The following is a 27,276-nucleotide window of genomic DNA, read 5'->3' as shown; positions in this document are numbered from 1 at the left end:
AACTTAACTGATTTACAAATGATCTAAGCATATCTTATACTTTCATCAATTTCAGATTTTACATAGAGATGAAATCATCTCTTGGAAAGCTTCCATCAGAGAATTTGCAGGTGGGCTTCCCAGGTGGCTCAGATGGTAGAGAATCTGCCTGCAAGGCAGGAGACCTGGGTTACATCCCTGGGTAAGGAAGATTCCCTGGAGTATGAATCAGCAACCCACTCTAGTATTCTTGCCTGGACAATTCCATGGACAGAGGAGCCTGGCAGTCTACAGTCCATGGAGTTGCTAAGAGTTGGACAATACGGATCATATAATACTTTCTTTCATTTTAAAATTCATTGGTTAAAAAAAGGCCAATTTCTGCATATATATTTGAATGTGGTTTTATTCCCCGCCAGCATTTTACCTAGGAAAAGGAAATGGCAACCCACCCCAGTATTCTTGCCAGGAGAATCCAATGGACAGAGGAGCCTGGCAGGCTACAGTCCATGGGTTGCAATAGTCAGAAATGACTTAGGGACTAAACCACCAGCCACCAGCATTTTACCTACATTGTATTGATTCCTTTTTTTTTTTCTGAGATTTTCCCAAAGTGTTTTATTTATTTTTTTCACTTTCAGTACAGCATTTATTTTCCCTCCCTTTTTGTTTTTTTGGAGGCTAATTACTTTACATTATTGTATTGGTTTTGCCATACATTGACATGAATCTGCCCTGGGTGTACATGTGTTCCCCATCTTGAACCCCCCTCCCACCTCCCTCCCCATCCCATCCCATTGACCTAGCAATCGCACTCCTGGGCATACACACCAAGGAAACCAGAATTGAAAGAGACACATGTACTCTAATGTTCATCGCAGCACTGTTTATAATAGCCAGGACATGGACGCAACCTAGATGTCCATCTGCAGATGAATGGATGAGAAAGCTGTGGTACATATACACAATGGAGTATTACTCAGCAATTAAAAAGAATACATTTGTATCAGTTCTAATGAGGTGGATGAAACTGGAGCCTATTATACAGAGTGAAGTAAGCCAGAAAGAAAAATACCAATACAGTATACTAACGCATATATATGGAATTTAGAAAGATGATAATGATAACCCTGTATATGAGACAGCAAAAGAGACACAGATGTATAGAACAGTCTTTTGGACTCTGTGGGAGAGGGTGAGGGTGGGATGATCTGGGAGAATGGCATTGAAACATGTATATTATATGTGAAACGAGTCGCCAGTCCAGGTTCGATGCATTACAGGATGCTCGGGGCTGGTGCACTGGGATGTATTGATTCCTTAATCTTACTGTTAGTACATTTAATTTCTCTCTGCTTTGCTTTTAATAAATAGACTGACATTTTACATGTGTTTTTCCAAGGTTCAGTTTTAAGTATTAATGTATTAATAAAATGCCTTTTGAACTGCTCCAAAGAAAGGTCCCATGTAAATAGCATATGTTGTTCGTGTTGTTGATCTCATTATGTACATTTTGTCTACTGGCCTCTGTCTCTCAAGAATGAGACCTGCATTTTATATTTGAAGATGTTTCCTTTCAAGATAGAATGTATTTAAGATATTTAATATCAGGAGGTGATTTCATTTTTCTGCCAATGAATAATTCCTCTTAAATAAATAACATATCCCTGAAAAAGTGAGTACTTGTTTGTGTATGATACTTCTGACTTGACTTGTTGATATCTCTGTAAAATTACCCATATAATTCTCAAGGTCAAATTACCCAGGGAGTAGGAATAAAACTAATTTAAAAGCTGATTTCTTATGGAACACTTAGGAGACTGCTGGGTTTTCACTGCAGTCAGGTTATTTGTTTTATGTTATCTTCTTACTTTATTTACAAATGTTAGTTACATACACACACACCCACACATATACACCACATACACATACATGTCTCCCCCTTTAACATACCACGTAGTGGATACTATGTGATAATTATAGAAAACAAACAATTTTCCACATATTAAGCATTTAATCAGGGAAATCTGAATAATCATGAAAGTCACTATAGTTTGTATTGTGTATTCTTGGGATGATGGTGGTCTCATTCAGGGACATTTGTAAATTTCTGTCATTTTTGGTTTCCACAGTTTTGGGGGTTACATCTGGTATGTAGTGGGTTCATGGCTACTGTTAATCATCCTGCAATATACAGAACAGGCCCCCGACCCTCCACAATAAATTATCTGGTCCAAAATGTCAGCAGGGCCTTGCCTGAGAAACTTATAGTCTATTCTTTACCTATAATAGAACTTTTAAAATTCATCTTCAACAGTCAGGGTTCTCCTGGGTTTTGTGCATCCTCTTAATTCTTCATCCCCCTGGGTCTCTTTAAAGATTGGCATCGTGGGAAGAACAGGAGCTGGAAAAAGTTCCCTCATTGCTGCCCTTTTTAGATTGTCAGAACCTGAAGGTAGCATTTATATTGATTACATCTTGACAACAGGTATTGGACTGCATGATTTAAGGAAGAAAATGTCAGTTGCACTTCAGGTATGCATAGCAGAGCATTCCACATGTTCTTTTCATAAGGCATCTAAGGTTTAAGTGGTTTTAAGTTGATTGGTCTTTTCATGTTAAGTGAATGAGTTGATCCTTTTTTTCCCAATAGAGCATACATTTAGCAGCAGGTATTTTCAACAGACACTTTCATTGGATACCAGGTTTTGTTTTTGTTTTGTTCATTTGTTAGTTTTGTGTGCATGTGATTTAATAACTCAGTGAGATAGAATTCTGGACTCAGACATCCTCAGTTTTCACAGTGTTATCCACTGATAATCACATAATTTTGAGAACAGAAGGATAAATTATTTGTTTAGTGCTGGAGAGATTCCTATATATATTCCTAAATTCATAATAAACATGAATTTTATTAATAAGTGTCTTACTGATATAATTTAGCTGTGGGAAATGAGGACATCTTTTAAAAGTGAATATCTCTTCGGAGAACTTTCTGTGAAATTGTGGGGCTTTGAGGATTATAGGATATGTAGATGCTTTGGGGAGACTTTGACAATTTAGCCATTAATGAATAACTTTCACTAGGGAGGCAATCCCAGGGACAGGGGAGCCTGGTGGGCTGCCGTCTATGGGGTCACACAGAGTCGGACACGACTGACGTGACTTAGCAGCAGCAGCAGCAGGGAGGCAATACAGCATAGTGAGGAAGAGCAGGGAACTCCGAATTCTGTGTGTACCTTGGTTTTCTCTGTCTTATAAGGCAGATAACGGTATCACCCCCTCCATCTGTTGTGAGGACAGAATAGGTCAGTGAGTGTGAAGTGCTTCATGTAGACCCAGATGTGCCTGCTGTGACGGTGGAGTGCTGAGCTGGGCTCCGATTCTGTTCTCTTTTCTCTTCTTTGTAAAGTAGTATAACTTTCAGGGAAAGTTTGGAGACTGGATTGTATGCACGGGTAGACACTCCTCACACTCCTTGTGGTTCATTCACTCAACATAATTTTGTGATATTTGTTGAGAAATTACTATCCTCCAGGTATGTAGCCATGGAGAAGGCAATGGCACGCCACTCCGGTATTCTTTCCTGGAAACTCCCATGGATGGAGGAGCCTGGTGGGCTGCAGTCCATGGGGTCGCTAAGAGTTGGACAAGACTGAGCAACTTCACTTTCACTTTTCACTTTCATGCACTGGAGAAGGAAATGACAAACCACTCCAGTGTTCTTGCCTGGAGAATCCCAGGGACGGGGGAGCCTGGTGGGCTGCTGTCTATGGGGTCGCACAGAGTCGGACACGACTGAAGCAACTCAGCAGCAGCAGCAGCAGGTGTATAGCCAAGGGCAACCTAGTCCCTGTGTCTTCATCTATCATCCTGCCTTGACAGGCTTGCTTATTAAAGAAAAATTGAGTTTTTTATTTATATACTTAGTAATCATTTGCCCATCCGAGGAAGCTCAGAAAAATAGCCACTTGAGATGAGAAACAGAGAGGAAGTGAGACAGAATGAGCCAGGAAATGTGCTTCTTGGAATGTGGGTGTAATGTGTCCTGAAATCCCTGTTTATTAGAAAGCATGTACAACGTGGCACCCAAAGGAAGGTGAATGTGGACTTGGGTACAGCTGTTGCTACCTACCCGTGACCTCGAAAATACCTGGAATTAATCTAAGTACACATGGACATCACCAGATGGTCAACAACAAAATCAGATTGATTATGTTCTTTGCAGCCAAAGATGCAGAAGCTCTATACAGCTAGCAAAAACAAGACCAGGAGCTGACTGTGGGTCAGATCATGAACTCCTTATTGCCAAATTCAGACTGAAATTGAAGAAAGTAGGGAAAACCACTGGACCATTAAGATATGACCTAAATCAAATCCCTATGGTTATACAGTGGTAGTGAGAAATAGATTTAAGGGACTAGATCTGACAGATAGAGTGCCTGATGAACTCTGGACGGAGGTTCGTGACATTGTACAGGAGACAGGGACCAAAACATCCCCATGGAAAAGAAATGCAAAAAAGCAAAATGGCTGTCTGGGGAGGCCTTACAAATAGCTGTGAAAAGAAGAAGCGAAAAGCAAAGGAGAAAAGGAAAGATATAAGCATCTGAATGCAGAGATCCAAAGAATAGCAAGGAGAGATAAGAAAGCCTTCCTCAGCGATCAATGCAAAGAAATAGATGAAAACAACAGAATGGGAAAGACTAGAGATCTCTTCGAGAAAATGAGAGATTCCAAGGGAACATTTCATGGAAAAATGGGCTCGATAAAGGACAGAAATGGTATGGACCTAACAGAAGCAGAAGATATTAAGAAGAGGTGGCAAGAATACACAGAAGAACTGTACAAAATAGATCTTCACGACCAAGGTAATCACGATAACGTGATCACTGACCTAGAGCCAGACATCTTGGAATGTGAAGTTAAGTGGGCCTTAGAAAGCATCACTACGAACAAAGCTAGTGGAGGTGATGGAATTCCAGTTGAGCTATTTCAAATCCTGAAAGATGATGCTGTGAAAGTGCTGCACTCAATATACCAGCAAATTTGGAAAACTCAGCAGTGGCCACAGGACTGGAAAAGGTCAGACTTCATTCCAATCCCAAAGAAAGGCAATGCCAAAGAATGCTCCAACTACCGCACAATTGCACTCATCTCACACGCTAGTAAAGTCATGCTCAAAAATTTCAAGCCAGGCTTCAGCAATATGTGAACCGTGAACTCCCAGATGTCCAAGCAGGTTTTAGAAAAGGCAGAGGCACCAGAGATCAAATTGCCAACATCCACTGGATCATGGAGAAAGCGAGAGAGTTCCAGAAAAACATCTATTTCTGCTTCATTGACTATGCCAAAGCCTTTGACTGTGTGGATCCCAATAAACTGTGGAACATTCTGAAAGAGATGGGAATCCCAGACCACCTGACCTGCCTCTTGAGAAACCTGTATGCAGGTCAGGAAGCAACAGTCAGAACTGTACATGGAACAACAGACTGGTTCCAAATAGGAAAAGGAGTACGTCAAGGATGGATATTGTCACCCTGCTTATTTAATTTATATGCAGAGTACATCATGAGGAACGCTGAGCTGGAAGAAGCACAAGCTGGAATCAAGATTGCGGGGAGAAATCTCAATAACCTCAGATATGCAGATGACACCACCCTTATGGCAGAAAGTGAAGAGGAACTAAAGAGCCTCTTGAGGAAAGTGAAAGAGGAGAGTGAAAAGGTTGGCTTGAAGCTCAACATTCAGAAAACAAAGATCATGGCATCTGGTCCCATCACTTCATGGGAAATAGATGGAAAAACAGTGGAAACAGTGTCAGACTTTATTTTTGGGGGCTCCAAAATCACTGAGGATGCTGATTGCAGCCATTAAATTAAAAGATGCTTACTCCTTGGAAGGAAAGTTATGACCAACCTAGATAGTATATTAAAAAGCAGAGACATTACTTTGCCAACCAAGGTCCATCTAGTCAAGGCTATGGTTTTTCCCTTGGTCATGTATGGATGTGAGAGTTGGACTGTGAAGAAAGCTGATCACGGAAGAATTGATGCTTTTGAACTGTGGTGCTGGAGAAGACTCTTGAGAGTCCCTTGTACTGCAAGGAGATCCAACCAGTCCATTCTAAAGGAGATCAATCCTGGGTGTTCATTGGAAGGACTGATGCTAAAGCTGAAACTCCAATACTTTGGCCACCTCATGCGACGAGTTGACTCACTGGAAAAGACTGATGCTGGGAAGGATTGGGGGTGGGAGAAGAAGGGGACGACAGAGAATGAGATGGCTTAATGGCATCACTGACTCTGTGGACATGAGTTTGAGTGAACTCCGGGAGTTGGTGATGGACAGGGAGGCCTGGTGTGCTGTGATTCATGGGGTCGCAAAGAGTCGGACACGACTTAATGACTGAACTGAACTGAACTGAATCTAAGTAATTTTAAAACCAAGATATTCTTTTCAGACTCTAGTGAAATGCCACCTCACACCCCTTAAGATGTCTGCTATCAAAGAAAACAGAGAGAAAAAAAGAAAATGATAAGTATTGGCAAGGAGGTAGCGAAATTAGAATCGTTGTTCATTGCTGATAGGAATGAAAAATAGTGCAGTTACTATGAAAATCAACTTGCTGTTTGCTCTGAAAATTTAGTGATGAAATTATCATCAGTTCAGTTCAGTTCAGTCGCTCAGTCACGTCCAACTCTTTGCAACCCCATGAATCGCAGCACACGAGGTCTCCTGGTCCATTACCAACTCCCAGAGTCTACCCAGACTCATGTCCATCGAGTCGGTGATGCCATCCAGCCATCTCATCCTCTGTCGTCCCCTTCTCCTCCTGCCCCCAATCCCTCCCAGCATCAGGGTCTTTTCCAATGAGTCAACACTTTGCATGAGTTGGCCAAATTATTGGAGTTTCAGCTTCAGAATCAGTCCTTCCAATGAACACTCAGGACTGATCTCCTTTAGGATGAACTGGTTGGATCTCCTTGCATTCCAAAGGACTCTCAAGAGTCTTCTCCAACACCACAGTTCAAAAGCATCAATTCTTCAGCAATCAGCTTTCTTCACAGTCCAACTCTCACATCCATACATGACCACTGAAAAAACCATAGTCTATGACCTAGCAATTCTACTTTAGAGTATAAACCCAAAAGAATTGGAAGAAAGGTCTTGAAGAGATACTGGAACATGCTTGTTATAGCAGCATTATTCTCAACAGCAAAAAGGTGGAGGTGCCCAAGGGTCCATTGACAGATGAATCAACGAACAAAATGTGGTGCCTATACATACAGTAGAATATTCAGTTCAGTTCAATTCAGTTCAGTCGCTCAGTCATGTCCGACTCTCTGCGACCCCATGAATCACAGCACGCCAGGCCTCCCTGTCCATCACCAACTCCCGGAGTTCACTCAAACTCATGTCCACAGAGTTGGTGATGCCATCCAGCCATCTCATTCTCTGTCGTCCCCTTCTCCTCCCGCCCCCAACCTTTCCCAGCATCAGAGTCTTTTCCAGTGAGTCAACTCATCGCATGAGGTGGCCAAAGTATTGGAGTTTCAGCTTTAGCATCAGTCCTTCCAATGAACACCCAGGATTGATCTCCTTTAGAATGGACTGGTTGGATCTCCTTGCAGTACAAGGGACTCTCAAGAGTCTTCTCCAACACCACAATTCAAAAGCATCAATTCTTCCGTGATCAGCTTTCTTCACAGTCCAACTCTCACATCCATACATGACCAAGGGAAAAACCATAGCCTTGACTAGACGGACCTTTGTTGGCAAAGTAATGTCTCTGCTTTTTAATATACTATCTAGGTTGGTCATCACTTTCCTTCCAAGGAGTAAGCGTCTTTTAATTTAATGGCTGCAATCAGCATCCGCAGTGATTTTGGAGCCCCCCAAAATAAAGTCTGACACTGTTTCCACTGTTTTTCCATCTATTTCCCATGAAGTGATGGGACCAGATGCCATGAGCCTTAATAAAGAAGAAAATTCTGACAAATGCTACAGCACAGATGAACCTTGAAAAAATTAAGCTAAGTGAAATAAGTCATTTACAAAGGACAAATACTGTATGATTCTACTAATAGTTATCGTAGAATAGCAAATTCATGGATATAGTATGTAGAATGGTGGGTGCCAGGAGTGGCCAGGAGAAGGGAATTGTTGTTTATGGGTATAGAGTTTCAGTTCTTTAAGATGAAATGAGATCTGTGACTGGGTGGCTATGGCTGTACAACAACGTAAATGTATTTAATATCACTGAACTGTGCACTTGAAGTGGTTAATTAGCAAATTTTATGTATATTTTATCACAATTTAAAAATTTTTTTTCAAAGGTATCCCTTTCAGGAAAAATGGGAAGAACTTTTTAGTACATCGGTTCAGTTCAGTCACTCAGTCGTGTCCGACTCTTTGTGACCCCATGAATCGCAGCACGCCAGGCCTCTCTGTCCATCACCAACTTCCGGAGTTCACTCAAACTCATGTCCATCGAGTCGGTGATGCCATTCAGCCATCTCATTCTCTGTCGTCTCCTTCTCCTCCTGCCCCCAACCCCTCCCAGCATCAGAGTCTTTTCCAGTGAGTCAACTCTTTGAATGAGTTGGCCAAAGTATTGGAGTTTCAGCTTTAGCATCAGTCCTTCCAATGAACACCCAGGACTGATCTCCTTTAGAATGGACTGGTTGATTCTCCTTGCAGTCCAAGGGACTCTCAAGAGTCTTCTCCAACACCACAGTTCAAAAGCATCAATTCTTCCGCAATCAGCTTTCTTCACAGTCCAACTCTCACATCCATACATGACCACTGGAAAAACCATAGCCTTGACTAGACAGACCTTTGTTGGCAAAGTAATGTCTCTACTTTTTAATATGCTATCAAGGTTGGTCATAACTTTCCTTCCAAGGAGTAAGTGTCTTTTAATTTCACGGCTGCAATCAGTGTCCACAGTGATTTTGGAGCCCAGAAAAATAAAGTCTGCCACTGTTTCCCCATCTATTTCCCATGAAGTGATGGGACCAGATACCATGATCTTCGTTTTCTGAATGTTGAGCTTCAAGCCAACTTTTTCACTCTCCTCTTTCACGTTCATCAAGAGGCTTTTGTGTTCCTCTTCACTTTCTGCCATAAGGGTAGTGTCATCTGCATATCTGCTGCTGCTGCTGCTAAGTCACTTCAGTCGTGTCCGACTCTGTGTGACCCCATAGACGGCAGCCCACCAGGCTCCCCCGTCCCTGGGATTCTCCAGGCAAGAACACTGGAGTGGGTTGCCATTTTTCTTCTCCAATGTGTGAAAGTGAAAAGTGAAAGTGAAGTCACTCGGTCATGTCTGACTTGTAGCGACCCCATGGATTACAGCCTACCAGGCTCCTCCGTCCATGGGATATTCTAGGCAAGAGTACTGGAATGGCTTGCCATTGCCTTCTCCGCTGAGGTTATTGATATTTCTCCCAGCACATTTAGTCCCCATATTTAAAGATTTCCTCTGGTTATTAGATTTATAACTTATGGTTACATTAGAAAATAAATGAGCTTAGATTCCCAAGTTTTATGTTTTGATGGTACTCATCTTGGAAATGGCCATGTGAGATTAGTTAGTAGAAATAAAGGGCATGTCTGTAAAGTCCTTTCATATCCTTGAATGCAATGCTTTAGAAACATGCCCTGCATTATTTTTAATGCTTCTTAATAGGAAAAAGTTGCATGCTTGTATACATAAAATAACTCTGTAAATAAATAACATTGGATGATTCTTAGCTCTGCCAATAATATTTGGAAACACATCTGAGCAAAGACTAAACATATGTTGACATAAGCATGTTTTGGTTCTTCTCTGTTGGTTTCCATCCTTCCTTGGAGCATGTTCTAGGTACACACTCCAGACAGCAAGCTTACAAAACAGTGCTAAGCTTTGTATCCATGTAGATTCCACTTTATATGCCTTTGTCTCCAAGGTGCAGTGTTGGTTGATTAAAGAGAAAGAAACTGGAGAAAACTTGCCATGTGTAAAGATTCCCAGGAAGTCATTCAGGAGGCAGACAGGGCTAGAATGTTTGAGTGCAGATAAGTGTCAGTGTGACCCACAGTTTATTCCTGCTCTGCCTCATTTATTGTTGGGCCTTGATGATGTCACTTGGCTGCCAAGCATCAACATCCTCGTCCTTAAACCCGGTCTGGAAATCACTGCCCCACAGATTTGTTGTGAAGATGTAACAGTGAGATAATGTTTGTGCCCATGTCTCATTCTTAGGAATGCTCAGTCATCAGGAGCTGTTATTATTCTTAAGAATCAGGGCACTGGCCTTTTGGGTATTATTTCTACTTAAGTAGAAAGAGTAACACCTTCTGAAATGACTTTTCTCTTTAATTTCTGTTTATGTGTTCTTGGTCTTTGGTGATTTTCTTTATATTTATTGTTTAATAATAAAAACTAAATTGTTACATAAATATGAATAGTAAAGCAAAGAAACAGAAAATAAAAACAAAAAAACACAATAGGAATTTTGGGGAAAAGCATAACAGAGAAATGTATCTAACATTTTCCACCAAGAGCAAGAAATCAGACTAAAATTTTTTGTATTTTGATTTCTGGCTTTCCTCCCACCAGCTTCTTTCCTGACCATCACCTTGTACATACTCTTACTTTCCAGTCCCCCACCAAGACCTCCAGCCTTTTTCTCAGCTCTCCCCACACTCTTGACTATTTTCTTTCTCTCTGAGGACAGGGCCTGTATCTCTCATTTCTGTTCCTCTAGTGCTTGTTACAGTCCCTGACAAGTTACACGAGTATTAATAATAATTCCTAACGTTTATGGAATCATTAACACATTTTGGTTTCTTATCCCACAATTTCCTGCTTAATCCTCACAGTTTGTTATCCTTATCTGACAGATTTAAAAGCTGAGTCAATGGGAGCTTATCTTACTTTTCAAGTAAGGGGCAGAGTCAGGATTCAAATTTTATATGTGTCTATTTTTTTTAAATTGAAGTATAGTTGATTCACAATGTTTCAGTTGTATAGCGAAGGGTTTCAGTTTTATCTCCGAAGACTCCCATCACAGCAGAGTAAAATCCAAAGTACTAGTCATATGACAGAGTCCTACACTCTCCAGTCTCCACCTTGTCCACTTCTCAGTCATGTCCAACTCTTTGTGACCCCACGGACTGCAGCACGCCAGGATTCCCTGTCTGTCACCAACTCCCAGAGCTTGCTCAAACTCATGTCCATCGAGTCAGTGATGCCATCCAACCATCCCCTTCTCCTGCCTTCAGTATTTCCCAGCATCAGGGTCTTTTCCAATGAGTCAACTCTTCACATCAGATGGCCAAAGTATTGAAGCTTCAGCTTCAGCATCAGTCCTTCCAGTGAATAGTCAGGGTTGATTTCCTTTAGGATTGACTGGTTTGATCTCCTTGCACTCCAGGGGACTCTAAAGAATCTTCTCCAACACCACAGTTTAAAAGCATCAATTCTTCAGCCGAGTTGTACTCATCAGATATTTCCCCCATTTTTCTTACCATCCCACTTGAAAGGACTCCCCAAAACATAGGAAGAGTGAATAAGTATAGAGCAAAGCCAGCTGGGCTGGAGGAAGCACAAGCTGGAATCAAGATTGCCAGGAGATATATCAATAACCTCAGATATGCAGATAACACCACCCTTATGGCAGAACGTGAGGAAGAACTAGAGCCTCTTGATGAAGGTGAAAGAGGAGAGTGAAAAAGTTGGCTTAAAGCTCAACATTCAGAAAACTAAGATCATGGAATCCAGTCCCATCACTTCATGGCAAATAGATGGGGAAACAGTGAAAACAGTGTCAGACTTTATTTTTCTGGGATCCAAAATCACTGCAGATGGTGGATTGCAGCCATGAAATTAAAAGATGCTTACTCCTTGGAAGGAAAATTATGACCAACCTAGAGAGCATGTTAAAAAACAGAGACATTACTTTGCCAACAAAGTTCCATCTAGTCAAGGCTATCGTTTTTCCAATGGTCATGTATGGATGTGAGAGTTGGACAATAAAGAAAGCTGAGTGCTGAAGAATGGATGCTTTTGAACTGTGGTTTTGGAGAAGACTCTTGAGTCCCTTGGCCTGCAAGGAGATCCAACCAGTCCATTCTAAAGCAGATCAGTCCTGGGTGTTCATTGGAAGGACTGATGTTGAAGTTGAAACTCCAATACTTTGGCCACCTGATGCAAAGAGCTGACTCACTGGAAAAGACCCTGATGCTGGGAAAGATTGAGGGCAGGAGGAGAAGCGGACGACAGAGGATGAGATGGTTGTATGGCATCACTGACACAATGGACATGGGTTGGGTGAACTCCGGGAGTTGGTGATGGACAGGAAGGCCTGGCGTGCTATGGTTCATGGGGTCACAAAGAGTTGGACATGAATGAGCGACTGAGCTGAAAGCCAGACGATACTACTATTGCTCTGTCCCTCATTTGGACAATATCAGTTTAGAAATGGATTTATGCACTTGTATGTCGTGGGCTGATATGTGTCAGGAGAAGATACTCAAAATGTTATCCCTCCCCAACCAAGAGCCCTTTGTCTTTACAAGGTCTTGCTAGCTGCAGAGGTGGAGAAAGTTTGGTAGTTTGGCTACTTGAATTTACTTGTCTAAGTGCAAAATCTTATATTCCTCTTCCTCCCAAATGAGTAGGAAGCAGTGATGCTTGTGTCTCAATACCCCAATTTAGGTAACTTAGGAAGCTGAGAGCAGACTCTGCAGAGGGGGAGCCCAGTGCTGTTTCTTTGAGTTGCCTCTCTGAGGTGAGCCAGGCCCACACCATCTTCCCTGGATCCCTCGTCCCTGTGATCCTGGAAGCAGCAGGGAGATTCCATCATGGTCTCTCTTCCTCCCAGGCTCATCCCCGTCACTGCTGACCCCCTGTGAACAGGTCAGAACTGGGGGAGATGTGATGGTAACAAGGACCTGGGTAGAAGCAGAGACAGGGGAGTGGGACATAGACCATCAGTCCTGGGGGAACTTTCAGAGATGGGTACTGCGTTCTTAAGAAGGTGCTCCTCAACTTCTGTTCAAACTTTTAGGAATAATCTAAAATGAAAGTTCTTAAAAAATTTCCTTAAACACAACAGGTAGCTGAAGTATGTGCATCCTTTGTGCTCAGGATCTGAAGTAGTTAAATATGTCCCCCAGAAAGAATACCGATTGAGATTATGTGCAGGGAGCAGCCTGCTTACTTGAAAGAACCTGGAAAATGGAGGGGAGATGGAGAAGGGAAGGAGGAAGAATATTGGGGACCAGCCTCCCCTCACCTGGCTACATGATTTGTGCAAAACTCAAGGAGATAGCTGAAGGATGAGAAATCTCCAGCATGTGGGAATCTTAAGGTTGATAATTACAAAGAGTAACAAGTTTTTAATAAAAATCTGAAGTAGAATGATGGTTATTCCCCTGGCAAGGAACGCTTGCTGCTGCTGCTAATTCACGTCAGTCGTTTCTAACTCTGTGCGACCCCATAGATGGCAGCCCACCAGGCTCCTCCGCCTCTGGGATTCTCCAGGCAAGAACATTGGAATGGGTTGCCATTTCCTTCTCCAATGTGTGAAAATGAAAAGTGAAGTCGCTCAGTCGTGTCCGACTCTTAGCGATCCCATGGACTGCAGCCTACCAGGCTCCTCCATCCATGGGAGTTTGTTTAGTCTTTGATCCTAAATTCGAGTTTTAAGGGAAATCTTAAATTTGGGTCTTGAGAATTTTTAGCTCAGTTCAGTACTCATTCTGAAATACTGTATGACTAGTGATTTTCAGTGCTTTGGAAGCATATTGTCCACTTAATCAACTTTGTGCGAATAAATCTCCCTTTATAATATCTTTTTAATTGTGGATTTGCTCAGGGATATGTCTTTTTTTGGTGGCACACCCTGAGATTTCTGTATTCATTTCTCTCTCGCCAGACTTAAAACTGAGACCATATTGAAGGAAGGTTTGGAAGGCTTCCTGAGTATCATTCTTCCTCATGATTAGGGAAAAGAAATGTCTATCTATCTTCATCTTTCCTCTCAGGCTTTTGTGAAGTGAGGAGGAAAGTCCAGCCCCAAGGCCAGGCGGGATTTGAACGTGGGGATTCCGAGCAGTTCTGGGCCCTTGTGGAAGCGTCAGGTCTCCTCTTGTTCCCACACGTGTGCCTCCCCTTGTTCTGCCCCTTCACTGAAAGGAGCTTATTGGGCTCTTCACTGCTGCCCATGTTCTTATGACCTGGCTTACTAGAACCTTCCAGAAGAAAAGGTAAATGGCCACCATGCGCTTATGTACAGGATTCTCTCTTGAGGCCAAGAGGAGGCATATATTTCCAGAGTAATTTACTTGTGGCTCCTCCTGAAGCAGATGAATAGGAAGAACTATTTAAATTAAAGTATCATGACACAGGTCACAGTGGGTTTCAGGTCCTCCTGGCCTTGCAGTTAATAACGAGGTTCTGAGGCAGGTCATCCTGACCCACAGGTGAGAGAACATGGGAGCAGCTGATGCAGAATCCGAGGCAATTTCTCCGTGGACAGACATGCTGTAGACCCCAGGAGCTGACGTTCCCCTTGCACACGTGGGGATGTTCATTTCACACATGTGGAGAGATTCCAAATCCTAGAAGACAGTCTGACCAATGGAGAAAATAGCCTAGTTTATTCTTCAGTGCTAATGTGTAAATATTTAATGGTTTGCTTTGAGGCACAAACCGCTACTAATCATGCTGTCGGTAATTCCCAGTCACACCAGGATTGACAGTTAATTTATGTAGATCTTGATGTTAAGTTTCTCATGTGATTATTTCCTCAGTTTGTGTGAGTATTTAAACATATTTATTACCAGGGTGGTATTTTTTTTAAATCAAATCTTCCTCTGTCTTCAGTTTTTTCCTTAAGATGGAAAAAACTTCAACACTTTCTTCTGTTAGTGTTCAGTAGTTCAGAAGATATTTTGTAGCACACTTTGTACAATGGAAAATTATTTTAGAGATACTTTTTTGTAAACATACATTTGCAGCTTTATAATTAATAATGAATTTAGATGTTTTTGTATTTTAATTTTGACAGTCTGTACACATTGGAATAAAATGAAAAGAGGTTAAGGTAATAACATTCTCTGTTTTGCGGTATTTAGGAACCTGTTTTATTCACTGGAACAATGAGGGAAAATCTGGATCCCTTTAATGAGCATACGGATAACGAACTGTGGAATGCCTTAGAAGAGGTATTTATTAATGGTAACTGTAATTAACTTGTTAGCATGAGTATCTGTGCGCTTACATTTAGAGCATTGCAGATAATTAAGGGGAGCGTATCAGTTTCACTGACTTCGGTAACCTCCTAGGAAAACACTGATGACATGGGTGTGCTTAAAAATGTGTGTATTGATGATGATGAAAATCAACAATGTAATGCGACATGTTTTCATTTTAGCTATTTCCCTAGAACCCTGAACAAATAGACACATTATCTTGTCCTTAGCAGAGTACTCAATTAGATGTTAAAACTGTGGGATCAAATTCTACTAGTGACCTAGGGAATTAATTACTCCATTACACTCCAATATTCATTTTATTCCTGTGGTCTTAGGAAACATCTACTAAGTGGAGACAACAGTAGTTTTTCCTTATTAACTAAAAGATATAAACAAGATCATACTAATAAACTGTAGAAGTTTCATAGGAAGGTGTTTATAAAGATAAATTATATAGTCGGAATTAATGATGATTATTTATTAGCAATTATGTCATTTTAATGCTGTAGCATTAATGCAGATAACAGAACCCTGGAACATCTGCTCAGTTTTTATATGGGTAGGTTGGTTCATTTCTAGAGAATTTTCTGTTATTTGTGCCATGTTTTCCCTTGTCCCACTTCTTAGAATTTTTTCACCCTTGCATGAAAAAAAAATTTTACTATTAAGTTGCTGTCAGTTTGTATTTTAATACAAACTATTTTGCGTATTTGCACTCCTTTTACAAATCAGTTCTACTGATGGCTGAAACCCTAGACTTCTTTTTTTAATTTATTTATTTTAATTATAGACTAATTACAATATTGTAGTGGTTTTGCCATACATAGTCTTTTGCTTTTAAAAAGTAAGAATGAGCATTCCTACACATTAATGATGAAAGATCAGAAAGAGGAATTGAGAAAACAATCTCATTTGCCATTGCAACAGAAAGAATAAAATACCTAGGAATAAACCTACCTAAAAAAAGGTTGGCTTGAAGCTCAACATTCAGAAAACTAAGATCATGGCATCTGGTCCCATCACTTCATGGGAAATAGATGGAAAAACAGTGGAAACAGTGTCAGACTTTGTTTTCTTGGGCTCCAAAATCACTGCAGATGCTGATTGCAGCCATGAAATTAAAAGACGCTTGCTCCTTGGAAGGAAAGTTATGACCAACCTTGATAGTATATTAAAAAGCAGAGACATTACTTTGCCGACCAAGGTCCGTCTAGTCAAGGCAATGGTTTTTCCCGTGGTCATGTATGGATGTGAGAGTTGGACTGTGAAGAAAGCTGATCGCCGAAGAATCGATGCTTTTGAACTGTGGTGTTGGAGAAGACTCTTGAGAATCCCTTATACTGCAAGGAGATCCAACCAGTCCATTCTATTTATTATTTTTTTTTTTTAGGTTCTCATTCTTTTTATTTTTTTTTCCAATTTTATTTATTTATTTTTTTCAAGTTGAACAGACTAAATTTCTTTAAACAAACTTACTTATACTCCAGAGTCCTTTAAAAACTTAATAGCATTTATACATTGAAGGTATTTGATTTTCTTGTAACTAGCACTTCAAATGCAACAAGCATTTGACCCAACAAGTAAAACTTTCTACAATTCATAACTTTTATAAATAAAATAAATTAAATGTACAGTGAATAAGTTCTCTGAAATATTTCAATATTTCTGCAGGTTTAGTAACATCATAAAATACATTTCAACTAAAATTCACAAATCTAAAAACCTGTTAGGCATTTTTAGGCGTTTTAAGTTGGAAATGAAGACTAATGTTACATCGTAATATGCCAATTACAAATAGTACTTCAAATAGCAAATACTACAGTTTGTCCCAAACTTTAAAAACTATTCACGAACTCAACACTGATGGCTATGAGAATTGTTTCCTAGCCTTTTTGAAAATTTCAACCCATTTACGTTTAAGGTAATTATTGATAAGTATGATCCCGTAGCCATTTTCTTTATTGCTTTGGGTTCAAGTTTATACACTCTTTCTGTGTTTCTTGTCTATAGAAGATCCTTTAGCATTTGTTGGAGAGCTGGTTTGGTGATGCTGAATTCCCTCAGCTTTTGCTTGTCTGTAAAGCTTTTGATTTCTCCTTCATATTTGAATGAGATCTTTGCTGGGTATAGTAATCTGGGCTGTAGGGTATTTTCTTTCATCACTTTAAGTATGTCTTGCCACTCCCTTCTGGCCTGAAGAGTTTCTGTTGAAAGATCAGCTGTTATCCTTATGGGAATCCCCTTATGCGTTATTTGCTGCTTTTCCCCTGCTGCTTTTAATATTTGTTCTTTGTGTTTGATCTTTGTTAATTTGATTAATATGTGTCTTGGAGTATTTCGCCTTGGGTTTATCCTGTTGGGGACTCTCTGGGTTTCTTGGACTTGGGTGATTATTTCTTTCCCCAATTTAGGGAAGTTTTCAACTATTATCTCCTCAAGTATTCTCTCATGGTCTTTCTTTTTGTCTTCTTCTTCTGGGACTCCTATGATTCGAATGTTGGAGCGTTTAATATTGTCCCAGAGGTCTCTAATATTGTCCTCATTTCTTTTAATTCGTTTTTCTTTTTTCCTCTCTGTTTCATTTATTTCTACAATTCTATCTTCTAGTTCGCTTATCCTGTCTTCTGCCTCTGTTATTCTACTGTTTGTTCCCTCCAGAGTGTTTCTGATCTCATCTATTGCATTATTCATTGTATATTGACTCTTTTTTATTTCTTCTAAGTCCTTATTAAATCTTTCTTCCATCTTCTCAATCCTTTTCTCCAGGTTATTTATCTGTAACTCCATTTTGCTTTCAAGATTTTGAATCATTTTCACCATCAAAATTTGAAATTCTTTATCAGGTAAATTCCCTATATCTTCTTCTTTTGTTTGTGTTGGTGGGCAATTATCTTGTTCCTTTACTTGCTGGGTATTTCTCTGCCTCTTCATCTTGCTTATATTGCTTTGCTTGGGGTGGCCTTTCCCTCTTCTTGCAGTTTGTGGAGTTCTCTTTATTATGTAGTTTCTTCGCTGTGTGTGGGGTTGGACGGGTGACTTGTCCAGGTTCCCTGGTTAGGGAAGCATGTGTCGGTGTTCTGGTGGGTGGAGCTGGATTTCTTCTCTCTCCTTTAGAAGACAATGGGCTGCTTTTCTGGGAGCCTGATGTCCTCTGCCAGTATTCAGAAGTTGTTTTGTGGACTTTACTCCGCGTTCAAATGTTCTTTTGATGAATTTGTCGGGGAGAAAGTGGTCTCGCCATCTTATCCCTCCGCCATCTTGTTCCTTCCTCCCAACCAGTCCATTCTAAAGGAGATCAATCCTGGATGTTCATTGGAGGGACTGATGCTAAAGCTGAAACTCCAATACTTTGGCCACCTCATGAGACGAGTTGACTCACTGGAAAAGACTCTGATGCTGGGAAAGGTTGGGGGCGGGAGGAGAAGGGGATGACAGAGAATGAGATGGCTGGATGGCATCACCGACTCTGTGGACATGAGTTTGAGTGTACTCCGGGAGTTGGTGATGGACAGGGAGGCCTGGCGTGCTGTGATTCATGGGGTCGCGGAGAGTCGGACACGACTGAGCGACTGAACTGAACTGAACTGAACTGAAGGAGACAAAAGACCTGTACTCATAAAACTACAAGATACTGACAAAAGATGACACAAAACTGATGGAGGGATATACCATGTTCTTGGATTGGAAGAAACAATATTGTGAAAATGACTATACTACCCAAAGAATCTACAGATTCAATACAATCCCTGTCAAATTACCAATGGCATTTTTCATAGAATTAGAGCCAAAAATTTTACAGTTTTAATGGAAACACAAAAGATCCCAAGTAGCCAAAGCAGTCTTAAGAAAGAAAAATGAACCTGGAGAAATCAGGTTCCCTGACTTTAGAATATATTATTGAGTTGGCCAAAAAGTTTGTTACATAAGATTTTATGGAAACACTTAAATGAACTTTTTGGCCAGTTTAATATAGGGCTAGAGTAATCAAGATGGTATGGTGCTGGCACAAAAATAGAAATACAGATCTATGGAACAGGCTAGAGAGCCCAGAGATGAACTCACACACCGGTGGTCACCTAATCTATGAAAAAGGGGGAGAGAATATACAATGGAGAAAAGACAGTCTCTTCAGTAAGTGGTGTGGGAAAACTGGACAGCTGTGTGTAAAATACCACTCCCTAATACCATATACAAAAATAAACTCAAAGAGGGTTGAAAACCTAAATGTAAGACCAGATACTGTAAGACTCTTAGAGGAAAACACAGGGAAAACACTCAACCTAAATAATTACTACTAATAAATGTTTGATTGATATTTTCATTTCAGAGAAGTGTGGTGTATTTTTAAAAAATCTTTGTTGTTGTTACACAAATCTGAGAGATTGATTGTTCATGTTGGTTTGAATTGGTGTGTTTGTCATTTACTGTCAACCTTCCAGGGAAGCTCTGAAATCTGTAATATGCAGGTGAGCCTTGACTGTGAGCAGGCAGATTTGGAGGTATGACCATTTCCAGCCAGTAATTCTGGTTTCTGAAGGATGTCACCACTGAGTCTTTATACACCCACCCTGCTTTTCAGCAGCATGTGGATTTTGTTTTCTTAAATTGGGTCGATTGCTTTACCTTCTCCTCCCTGAAAAGCAGTGCACCTCTGATTTCATTTAAGTTTGTGAGTCTTTTACAGTAAAATTCTACAAGAGAAGAGGTGTGTAGAGCATTTAACCATTAAACGCAAAGAACGATAGGATGACCCACTACTCTTGAATTCATAGGACAAATTTAATGATGAAATTGGGACACATCTAAAAAAAACAAAACTGGAAGTATTGGTAAATTATTTTTCTATTTGTTTCCTAGATTGAGACCTTTTTTCACAGATTCTCAGGTAGCATTACTCTAGAATTTTAGAACATACTATTCCATGGATAAAGAGGCAATCTAAATTATTAAAATGCTGAAGTAGTAGATAATGCTAAGATCTACTTCTATTTAAACTACATTTGGAACTTTCTATAAAAAGAAAGAAATGTGAATTTATTTCACAGAATCAAGTGTGTGGTTTCCATGTATTGCTTCTGGAATTAACCCTGTTGATTTTGGTGATATCACTTAGAGAAATCATCCCAACATTATGTTTCTCTAGGAATTGATTCCTTATGACTATTTTAAAAGGAAACTTACCAAACCATTCATTGAAAAACATAAAAATGTGGTAAAGAAATAATTCCTAGAGGATCTGGATAAAGGGGTGATTTATCACCCTAAGTTATTGTTGTTCAGTTGCTAAGTCACCTCTGACTCTTTGTGACCCCATGGACTACAGCGTGCCAGGCCTCCCTGTCCCTCATCATCTCCTGGAGTTTACCCAAGTTCATGTCCATTGAACAGATGATGCCATCCAGCCATCTCATCCTCTGTCTCCCTCTTCTCCTTCTGCCTTCATTGTTTCCCAGCATCAGGGTCTTTTCCAATGAGTCAGCTGTTTGCATCAGGTGGCCAAAATATTGGAGCTTCAGCTTCAGCATCAGTCTTTCCAGAGAATATTTAGGGTTGATTTCCTTTCAGATTGATTAGTTTGATCTCCTTGTTCTCCAAGGGACTCTCAATAGTGTTCTCCAGTACCGCATTTCAAAAGCATCGATTCTTCAGTGCTCTGTTATTGTCCAGCTCTCGCATCTGTACATGACCATTGGAAAAATCATAGGTTTGATTATATGGACCTTTGTCAGCAAAGTGATATCTTTGCTTTTTAACAGTTTAGTTTTGTCATAGCTTTCCTGCCAAGAAGCAATCACCTTCTAATTTCAAGGCTACAGTTACCATCTGTACTGATTTTAGAGCCCGAGAAGAGGAAATCTGTCACTGCTTCTATCTTTTCCTCTTTTATTTGCCGTGAAATGATGGGACTGGATGCCATGATCTCAGTTTTATTAATGTTGAGTTTTAAGCCAACTTTTTCACTCCTTTTTCACCCTCATCAAGAGGTATCACTAAATCAATGAAGTCAGTTTTTAAGTGAACCAAAAACCCTATTTATTAACTTGTGTATGATGCCTAACTGGATATGTGAACCCAAACTCATAGAGTTAACCTGAGAATGAATAGGAGGGAGCCACTATGTTTTCCTCTTTATGAACTTCAGTTAAAAGGAAAAGATGGCTTAGAAATTTTTTAAGGTCCTCTAGTTCTGTTTCCTCCTCCTTTCTTGGCCGAGACAGACATTCAGAAGGAAGACAGTCCTATGGATGCTGCCTGTCTCATTTTGTTTATTTTTCTAAATATGCTGAAAATACATTTTTCATGTACTGAAAACTTGCCAACTTACGGTAAACTGATAAAATTTCATCAGAAATTAGCACTATTGGGGTGCTAAAAAGCAATGGCAGCTCCGAAAATATAACATGAGTAGTGCCTAAGGATGAAGCACTTTATCACTCAGAGGTTAAAAGGTCATAGTAGATAGAACTCTGGAAGTGAATCATTGATGTGTTGCTTCTGTTAAAAAGCAAAACCAAAACACCTTAGATATTGGGATTTGGAATTAAAGGTAGAGTATGGGGGCTTCCCCAGTTGTTCGGTGATAAAGAGTCTGCCTGCAATGGGGGAGAAGTGGGATTGATCCCTGAGTTGGGAAGATTACCTGGAGGAGGAAATGGTAACCCGTTCCAATATTATTGCCTGGGAAATCCCATGGAAGAGAAACCTGGTGGGCTACAGTCCATAAGGTCCATGACTTAGCAACTAAACAATAACAAAAGTGTTCTGTCAAAACTGGGAAGAAATCATACAGTTAAATGTCCGACATTGATAGCGTCTCTGTTAGGACACAAGTGTGTCTCATCACACAGGAAACGAAGATGCAGAAACCTGGGCGCCAGCAGCCTGTGCATCAGGAACCATGTGCTTCAGTCCTTGCAGTGGAGACAGGTCACATGTCCATTTCCCGGGGGCTTGTGTCAGGTGAATTTCCTTTACTGCTGGCCCTGCTCTGGGAAAAAGCTTTTCCCCATCTGTTTATTGCATTTCAGTGTCTCCTGGCCCACACTAGATTTTCTCTTTGAAAAGTAAGAAAGTTCCACAAGATGTGGAAACCACCTGACCTCTGTGTTCACCCGCTGTGAGGGGTGTGAGTACCTACCACACATAGTGCACACAGTGATGATGGAACAGGGTGCCGTATAAGTCCAGTTTATTATTTTCCAGGTTTGCTGTATTCTATTATTTTCCCAAGCTCAAAAACAATCTGAGGTATTCTAGACTGAGATGTATAGTTTTGAATAGTAGTTATTTGTTCTATTTTCCTTAAATTATAACATTTTCAGTGCTTTCGTTTGTTTAAAGTGTGATATGATATCTTTGAGTCAGTTAATTGTTATAAGAATATATCCTTTTTACAACTACACTTATTAAGAAAACAGTGTTAGATATAAATTATTTATCCATATGCATTTAGTTTCTAATTAATAGGAACAGTTATATGCAATTAGAGTCACTTATGTCTTCATTCGAGTTGTTGCTGTTTGTCGCATCTGACTCTTCTGCAACCCCATGAACTGTAGCCCGCCATGCTCCTCTGTCCATGGGATTTCTCAGTCAAGAATATTGGAGTGGGTTGCAATTTCCTTAGCTAGGGGATCTCACCCAAGATCGAACTCAAGTCTCCTGTTGGGCAGGTGGATTCTTTACCACTGAGCCACCAGGGAAGCCCACCTTCATCCAGCCAACCAATATCTACTAAGAGCTTGTTAGGCAATGTTGCACATTCTAAGGCTGTCACAGTCATCAAGAGACAAAATGTCTGTCCTTCTGAAGCTGAAATTCTCCAGGAGAAGTTGAAAACCAAGCCAGTGCATATGTAACAAAATAGTGCTGATATGTGCAAAGGAGAAAGTGAAGCAGAGCATGAGGAGGGGCAAGCTGATAGCATTATTAATCATGGGCAATATCTATTGATCTGTTACAAATTCTGCATGCACTGACACATTTAATATTCTTAACAATGTTAAGAGGTATAGTTCAGTTGAGTTCAGTTGCTCAATCGTGTCCGACTATTTGCAACCCCATGAATTGTAGCACACCAGGCTTCCCTGTCCATCACCAACTCCTGGAGTTCACTCAAACTCACGTCCATTGAATCGGTGATGCCATCCAGCAATCTCATCCTCTGCTGTCCCCTTCTCCTCCTGCCCCCAATTCCTCCCAGCATCAGAGTCTTTTCCAGTGAGTCAACTCGTCATATGAGGTGGCCAAAGTATTGGAGTTTCAGCTTTAGCATCAGTCCTTCCAACGAACACCCAGGACTGATCGCCTTTAGAATGGACTGGTTGGATCTCCTTGCAGGCCAAGGGACTCTCAAGAGTCTTCTCCAGCACCACAGTTCAAAAGCATCAATTCTTCGGCGATCAGCTTTCTTCACAGTCCAACTCTCACATCCATACATGACCACTGGAAAAACCATAGCCTTGACTAGACGGGCCTTTGTTGGCAAAGTAATGTCTCTGCTTTTGAATATGCTATCTAGGTTGGTCATAACTTTCCTTCCAAGGAGTAAGTGTCTTTTAATTTCATGGCTAAAATCAGCATCCACAGTGATTTTGGAAACCAAAAACTAAAGTCTGACACTGTTTCCACTGTTTCCCCATCTATTTGCCATGAAGTGATGGGACCAGAGCCATGATCTTAGTTTTCTGAATGTTGAGCTTCAAGCCAACCTTTTCACTCTCCTCTTTCACTTTCATCAAGAGGCTTTTGAGTTCCTCTTTACTTTCTGCCATAAGGGTGGTGTCTTCTGCATATCTGAGGTTATTGAGATTTCTCCCCACAATCTTGATTCCAGCCTGTGCTTCTTCCAGCCCAGCGTTCCTCATGATGTACTCTGCATATAAGTTAAATAAGCAGGGTGACAATATACAACCTTGACGTACTCCTTTTCCTATTTAGAACCAGTCTGCTGTTCCATGTCGAGTTCTAACTGTTGCTCCCTGACCTGCATACAGGTTTCTCAAGAGGCAGGTCAGGTAGTCTGGTATTCCCATCTCTTTCAGAATTTTCCAAAGTGTATTGTGATCCACACAGTCAAAGGCTTTGGCATAGTCAATGAAGCAGAAATAGATGTTTTTCTGGAACTCTTTGCTTTTTCCATGATCCAGTGGATGTTGGCAATTTGATCTCTGGTTCCTCTGCCTTTTCTAAAACCAGCTTGTACATCTGGAAGTTCACAGTTCACGTATTGCTGAAGCCTGGCTTGGAGAATTTTGAGCATGACTTTACTTGTGTGTGAGATGAGTGCAATTGTGCAGTAGTTTGAGCATTCTTTGGCATTGCCTTTCTTTGGGATTGGAATGAAGACTGACCTTTTCCAGTCCTGTGGCCACTGCTGAGTTTTCCAAATTTGCTGGCATATTGAGTGCAGCACTTTCACAGCATCATCTTTCAGGATTTGAAATACCTCATTTGGAATTCCATCACCTCCACTAGCTTTGTTCGTAGTGATGCTTTCTAAGGCCCACTTGACTTCACATTCCAAGATGTCTGGCTCTAGGTCAGTGATCACGTTATCGTGATTATCTTGGTCGTGAAGATCTATTTTGTACAGTTCTTCTGTGTATTCTTGCCACCTCTTCTTAATATCTTCTGCTTCTGTTAGGTCCATACCATTTCTGTCCTTTATCGAGCCCATTTTTCCATGAAATGTTCCCTTGGAATCTCTCATTTTCTTGAAGAGATATCTAGTCTTTCCCATTCTGTTGTTTTCGTCTATTTCTTTGCATTGATCACTGAGGAAGGCTTTCTTATCTCTCCTTGCTATTCTTTGGAACTCTGAATTCAGATGCTTATATCTTTCCTTTTCTCCTTTGCTTTTCACTTCTCTTCTTTTCACAGCTATTTTTAAGGCCTCCCCAGACAGCCATTTGGCTTTTTTGCATTTCTTTTCCATGGGGATGGTCTTGGTCCCTGTCTCCTGTACAATGTCACAAAGGTCCGTCCACAGTTTATCAGGCACTCTATCAGATCTACTCCCTGAAATCTATTTCTCACTTCCACTGTATAATCATAAGGGATTTGATATAGGTCATATCTGAATGGTCTAGTGGTTTTCCCTACTTTCTTCAATTTCAGTCTGAATTTGGCAATAAGGAGTTCATGATCTGAGCCACAGTCAGCTCCCGGTCTTTTTGCTAACTGTATAGAGTTTCTCCATCTTTGGCTGCAAAGAATATAATCAGTATGATTTTGGTCTTGACCATCTGGTGATGTCCATGTATAGCGTCTTCTCTTGTGTTGTTGGAAGAGGGTGTTTGCTATGACCAGTGCGTTCTCTTGGCAAAACTCTATTAGCCTTTGCCCTGCTTCATTCCGTACTCCAAGGCCAAATTTGCCTGTTACTCCAGGTGTTTCTTGCCTTCCTACTTTTGCATCCCAGTCCCCTATAATGAAAAGGACATCTTTTTGGGTGTTAGTTCTAAAAGGTCTTATAGGTCTTCATAGAACTACTCCACTTCGGCTTCTTAAGCATTACTGGTTGGGGCATAGTCTTGGATTACTGTAATATTGAATGGTTTGCCTTGGAAACAAACAGAGATCATTCTGTCGTTTTTGAGGTTGCATCCAAGTACTGCATTTTGGACTCTTCTGTTGACCATGATGGCTACTCCATTTCTTCTAAGGGATTCCTATCCACAGTAGTAGATATAATGGTCATCTGAGTTAAATTCTTCCATTCCAGTCCATTTTAGTTCACTGATTCCTAGAATGTCGACGTTCACTCTTGCCATCTCCTGTCTGACCACTTCCGATTTGCCTTGATTCATGGACCTGACATTCCAGCTTCCTATGCAATATTGCTCTTTACAGCATCGGACCTTGTTTCTGTCACCAGTCACATCCACAACTGGGTATTGTTTTTGCTTTGGCTCCATCTGTTCATTCTATCTGGAGTTATTTCTCCACTGATCTCCAGTAGCATATTGGGCACCTACCGACCTGGGGAGTTCCTCATTCAATATCCTATCATTTTGCCCTTTGATACTGTTCATGGGGTTCTCAATGCAAGAATATTTGTTTGCCATTCCCTTCTCCAGTGGACCACATTCTGTCAGACCTCTCCACCGTGATCCGCCCAGCTTGGGTGGCCCCACACGGCATGGCTTAGTTTCATTGAGTTAGATAAGGCTGTGCTCCATGTGATCAGATTGACTAGTTTTCTGTGATTATGATTTCAGTGTGTCTGCCCTCTGATGCCCTCTCGCAATACCTACCATCTCACTTGGGTTTCTCTTACCTTGGTCGTGGGGTATCTCTTCACGGCTGCTCAAAGCGCAGCCACTGCTCCTTACCTTGGATGAGGGGTATCTCCTCATGTCCGCCCCTCCTGACCTTGAACATGGAGTAGCTCCTCTCAGCCCTCCTGTGCCCGCGCAACTGCTGCTACTTGGACGTGGGGTTGTACACACCTTTATAATTATGATATTATAGTCTTACTTAGAGTTTAGGAAGATAAGATAGAGTAGGTTCAGGAACTTGTCCTGTTGGCACAGGCAGGCAAGACTTATGCCCAGGCTGCGTGGCTTCAAATATCCAATTTATTTTTGTTTGGCTGCAAAAAAATAGTCAACAAAGAGTCTAAAATGCAGTACTTTGGTGCGATCTCAAAAATGACAGAATGATCTCAGTTCATTTCCAAGGGAAACCATTCAGTATCACTGTAATCCAAGTCTCTGCCCCAACCACTAATGCTAAAAAAAGCTGAAGTTGAACAGTTCGATGAAGAGCTAGAAGACTTTCTAGAACTAAAACCAAGAAAGATGTCTTCTTAATCATAGGGGACTGAAGTGCAAATGTAGGAAATCAAGAGATACCTGGAGTAACAGGCAAGTTTGGCCTTAGAGTACAAAATGAAGCAGGGCAAAGGCTAACAGAGTTTTGCCAAAAGAACGTTCTGGTCATAGCAAACACCCTCTTCCAACAATACAAGAGACAACTCTACACATGGACATCACCAGATGATCAATACCAAAATCAGATTGATTATATTCACTGCAGCCA

The 27,276-nt window shown here is 40.8% G+C and overlaps 1 protein-coding gene across 1 annotated transcript in view; it reads left to right on the top strand.

Annotated features, from left to right (window-relative positions):
* LOC129544166 (ATP-binding cassette sub-family C member 4-like) overlaps positions 1–27,276 on the top strand; it is a 153,864-nt gene that overhangs the window by 97,037 nt on the left and 29,551 nt on the right. Inside the window, 2 exon segments of the mRNA XM_088842846.1 lie at positions 2,359–2,514; positions 15,112–15,201. Coding sequence (XP_088698972.1) covers positions 2,359–2,514; positions 15,112–15,201 — 246 coding nt within the window.

The sequence above is a fragment of the Moschus berezovskii genome, chromosome 13 (genome assembly GCF_049115385.1).
Source record: "Moschus berezovskii isolate FMDL1 chromosome 13, NW_MosBer_1.0, whole genome shotgun sequence".
NCBI classification, from domain to species: Eukaryota; Metazoa; Chordata; class Mammalia; order Artiodactyla; family Moschidae; genus Moschus; species Moschus berezovskii.
Note: the sequence above shows the minus strand (reverse complement) of the source record. Positions and strands in the feature narration are given on the sequence as shown.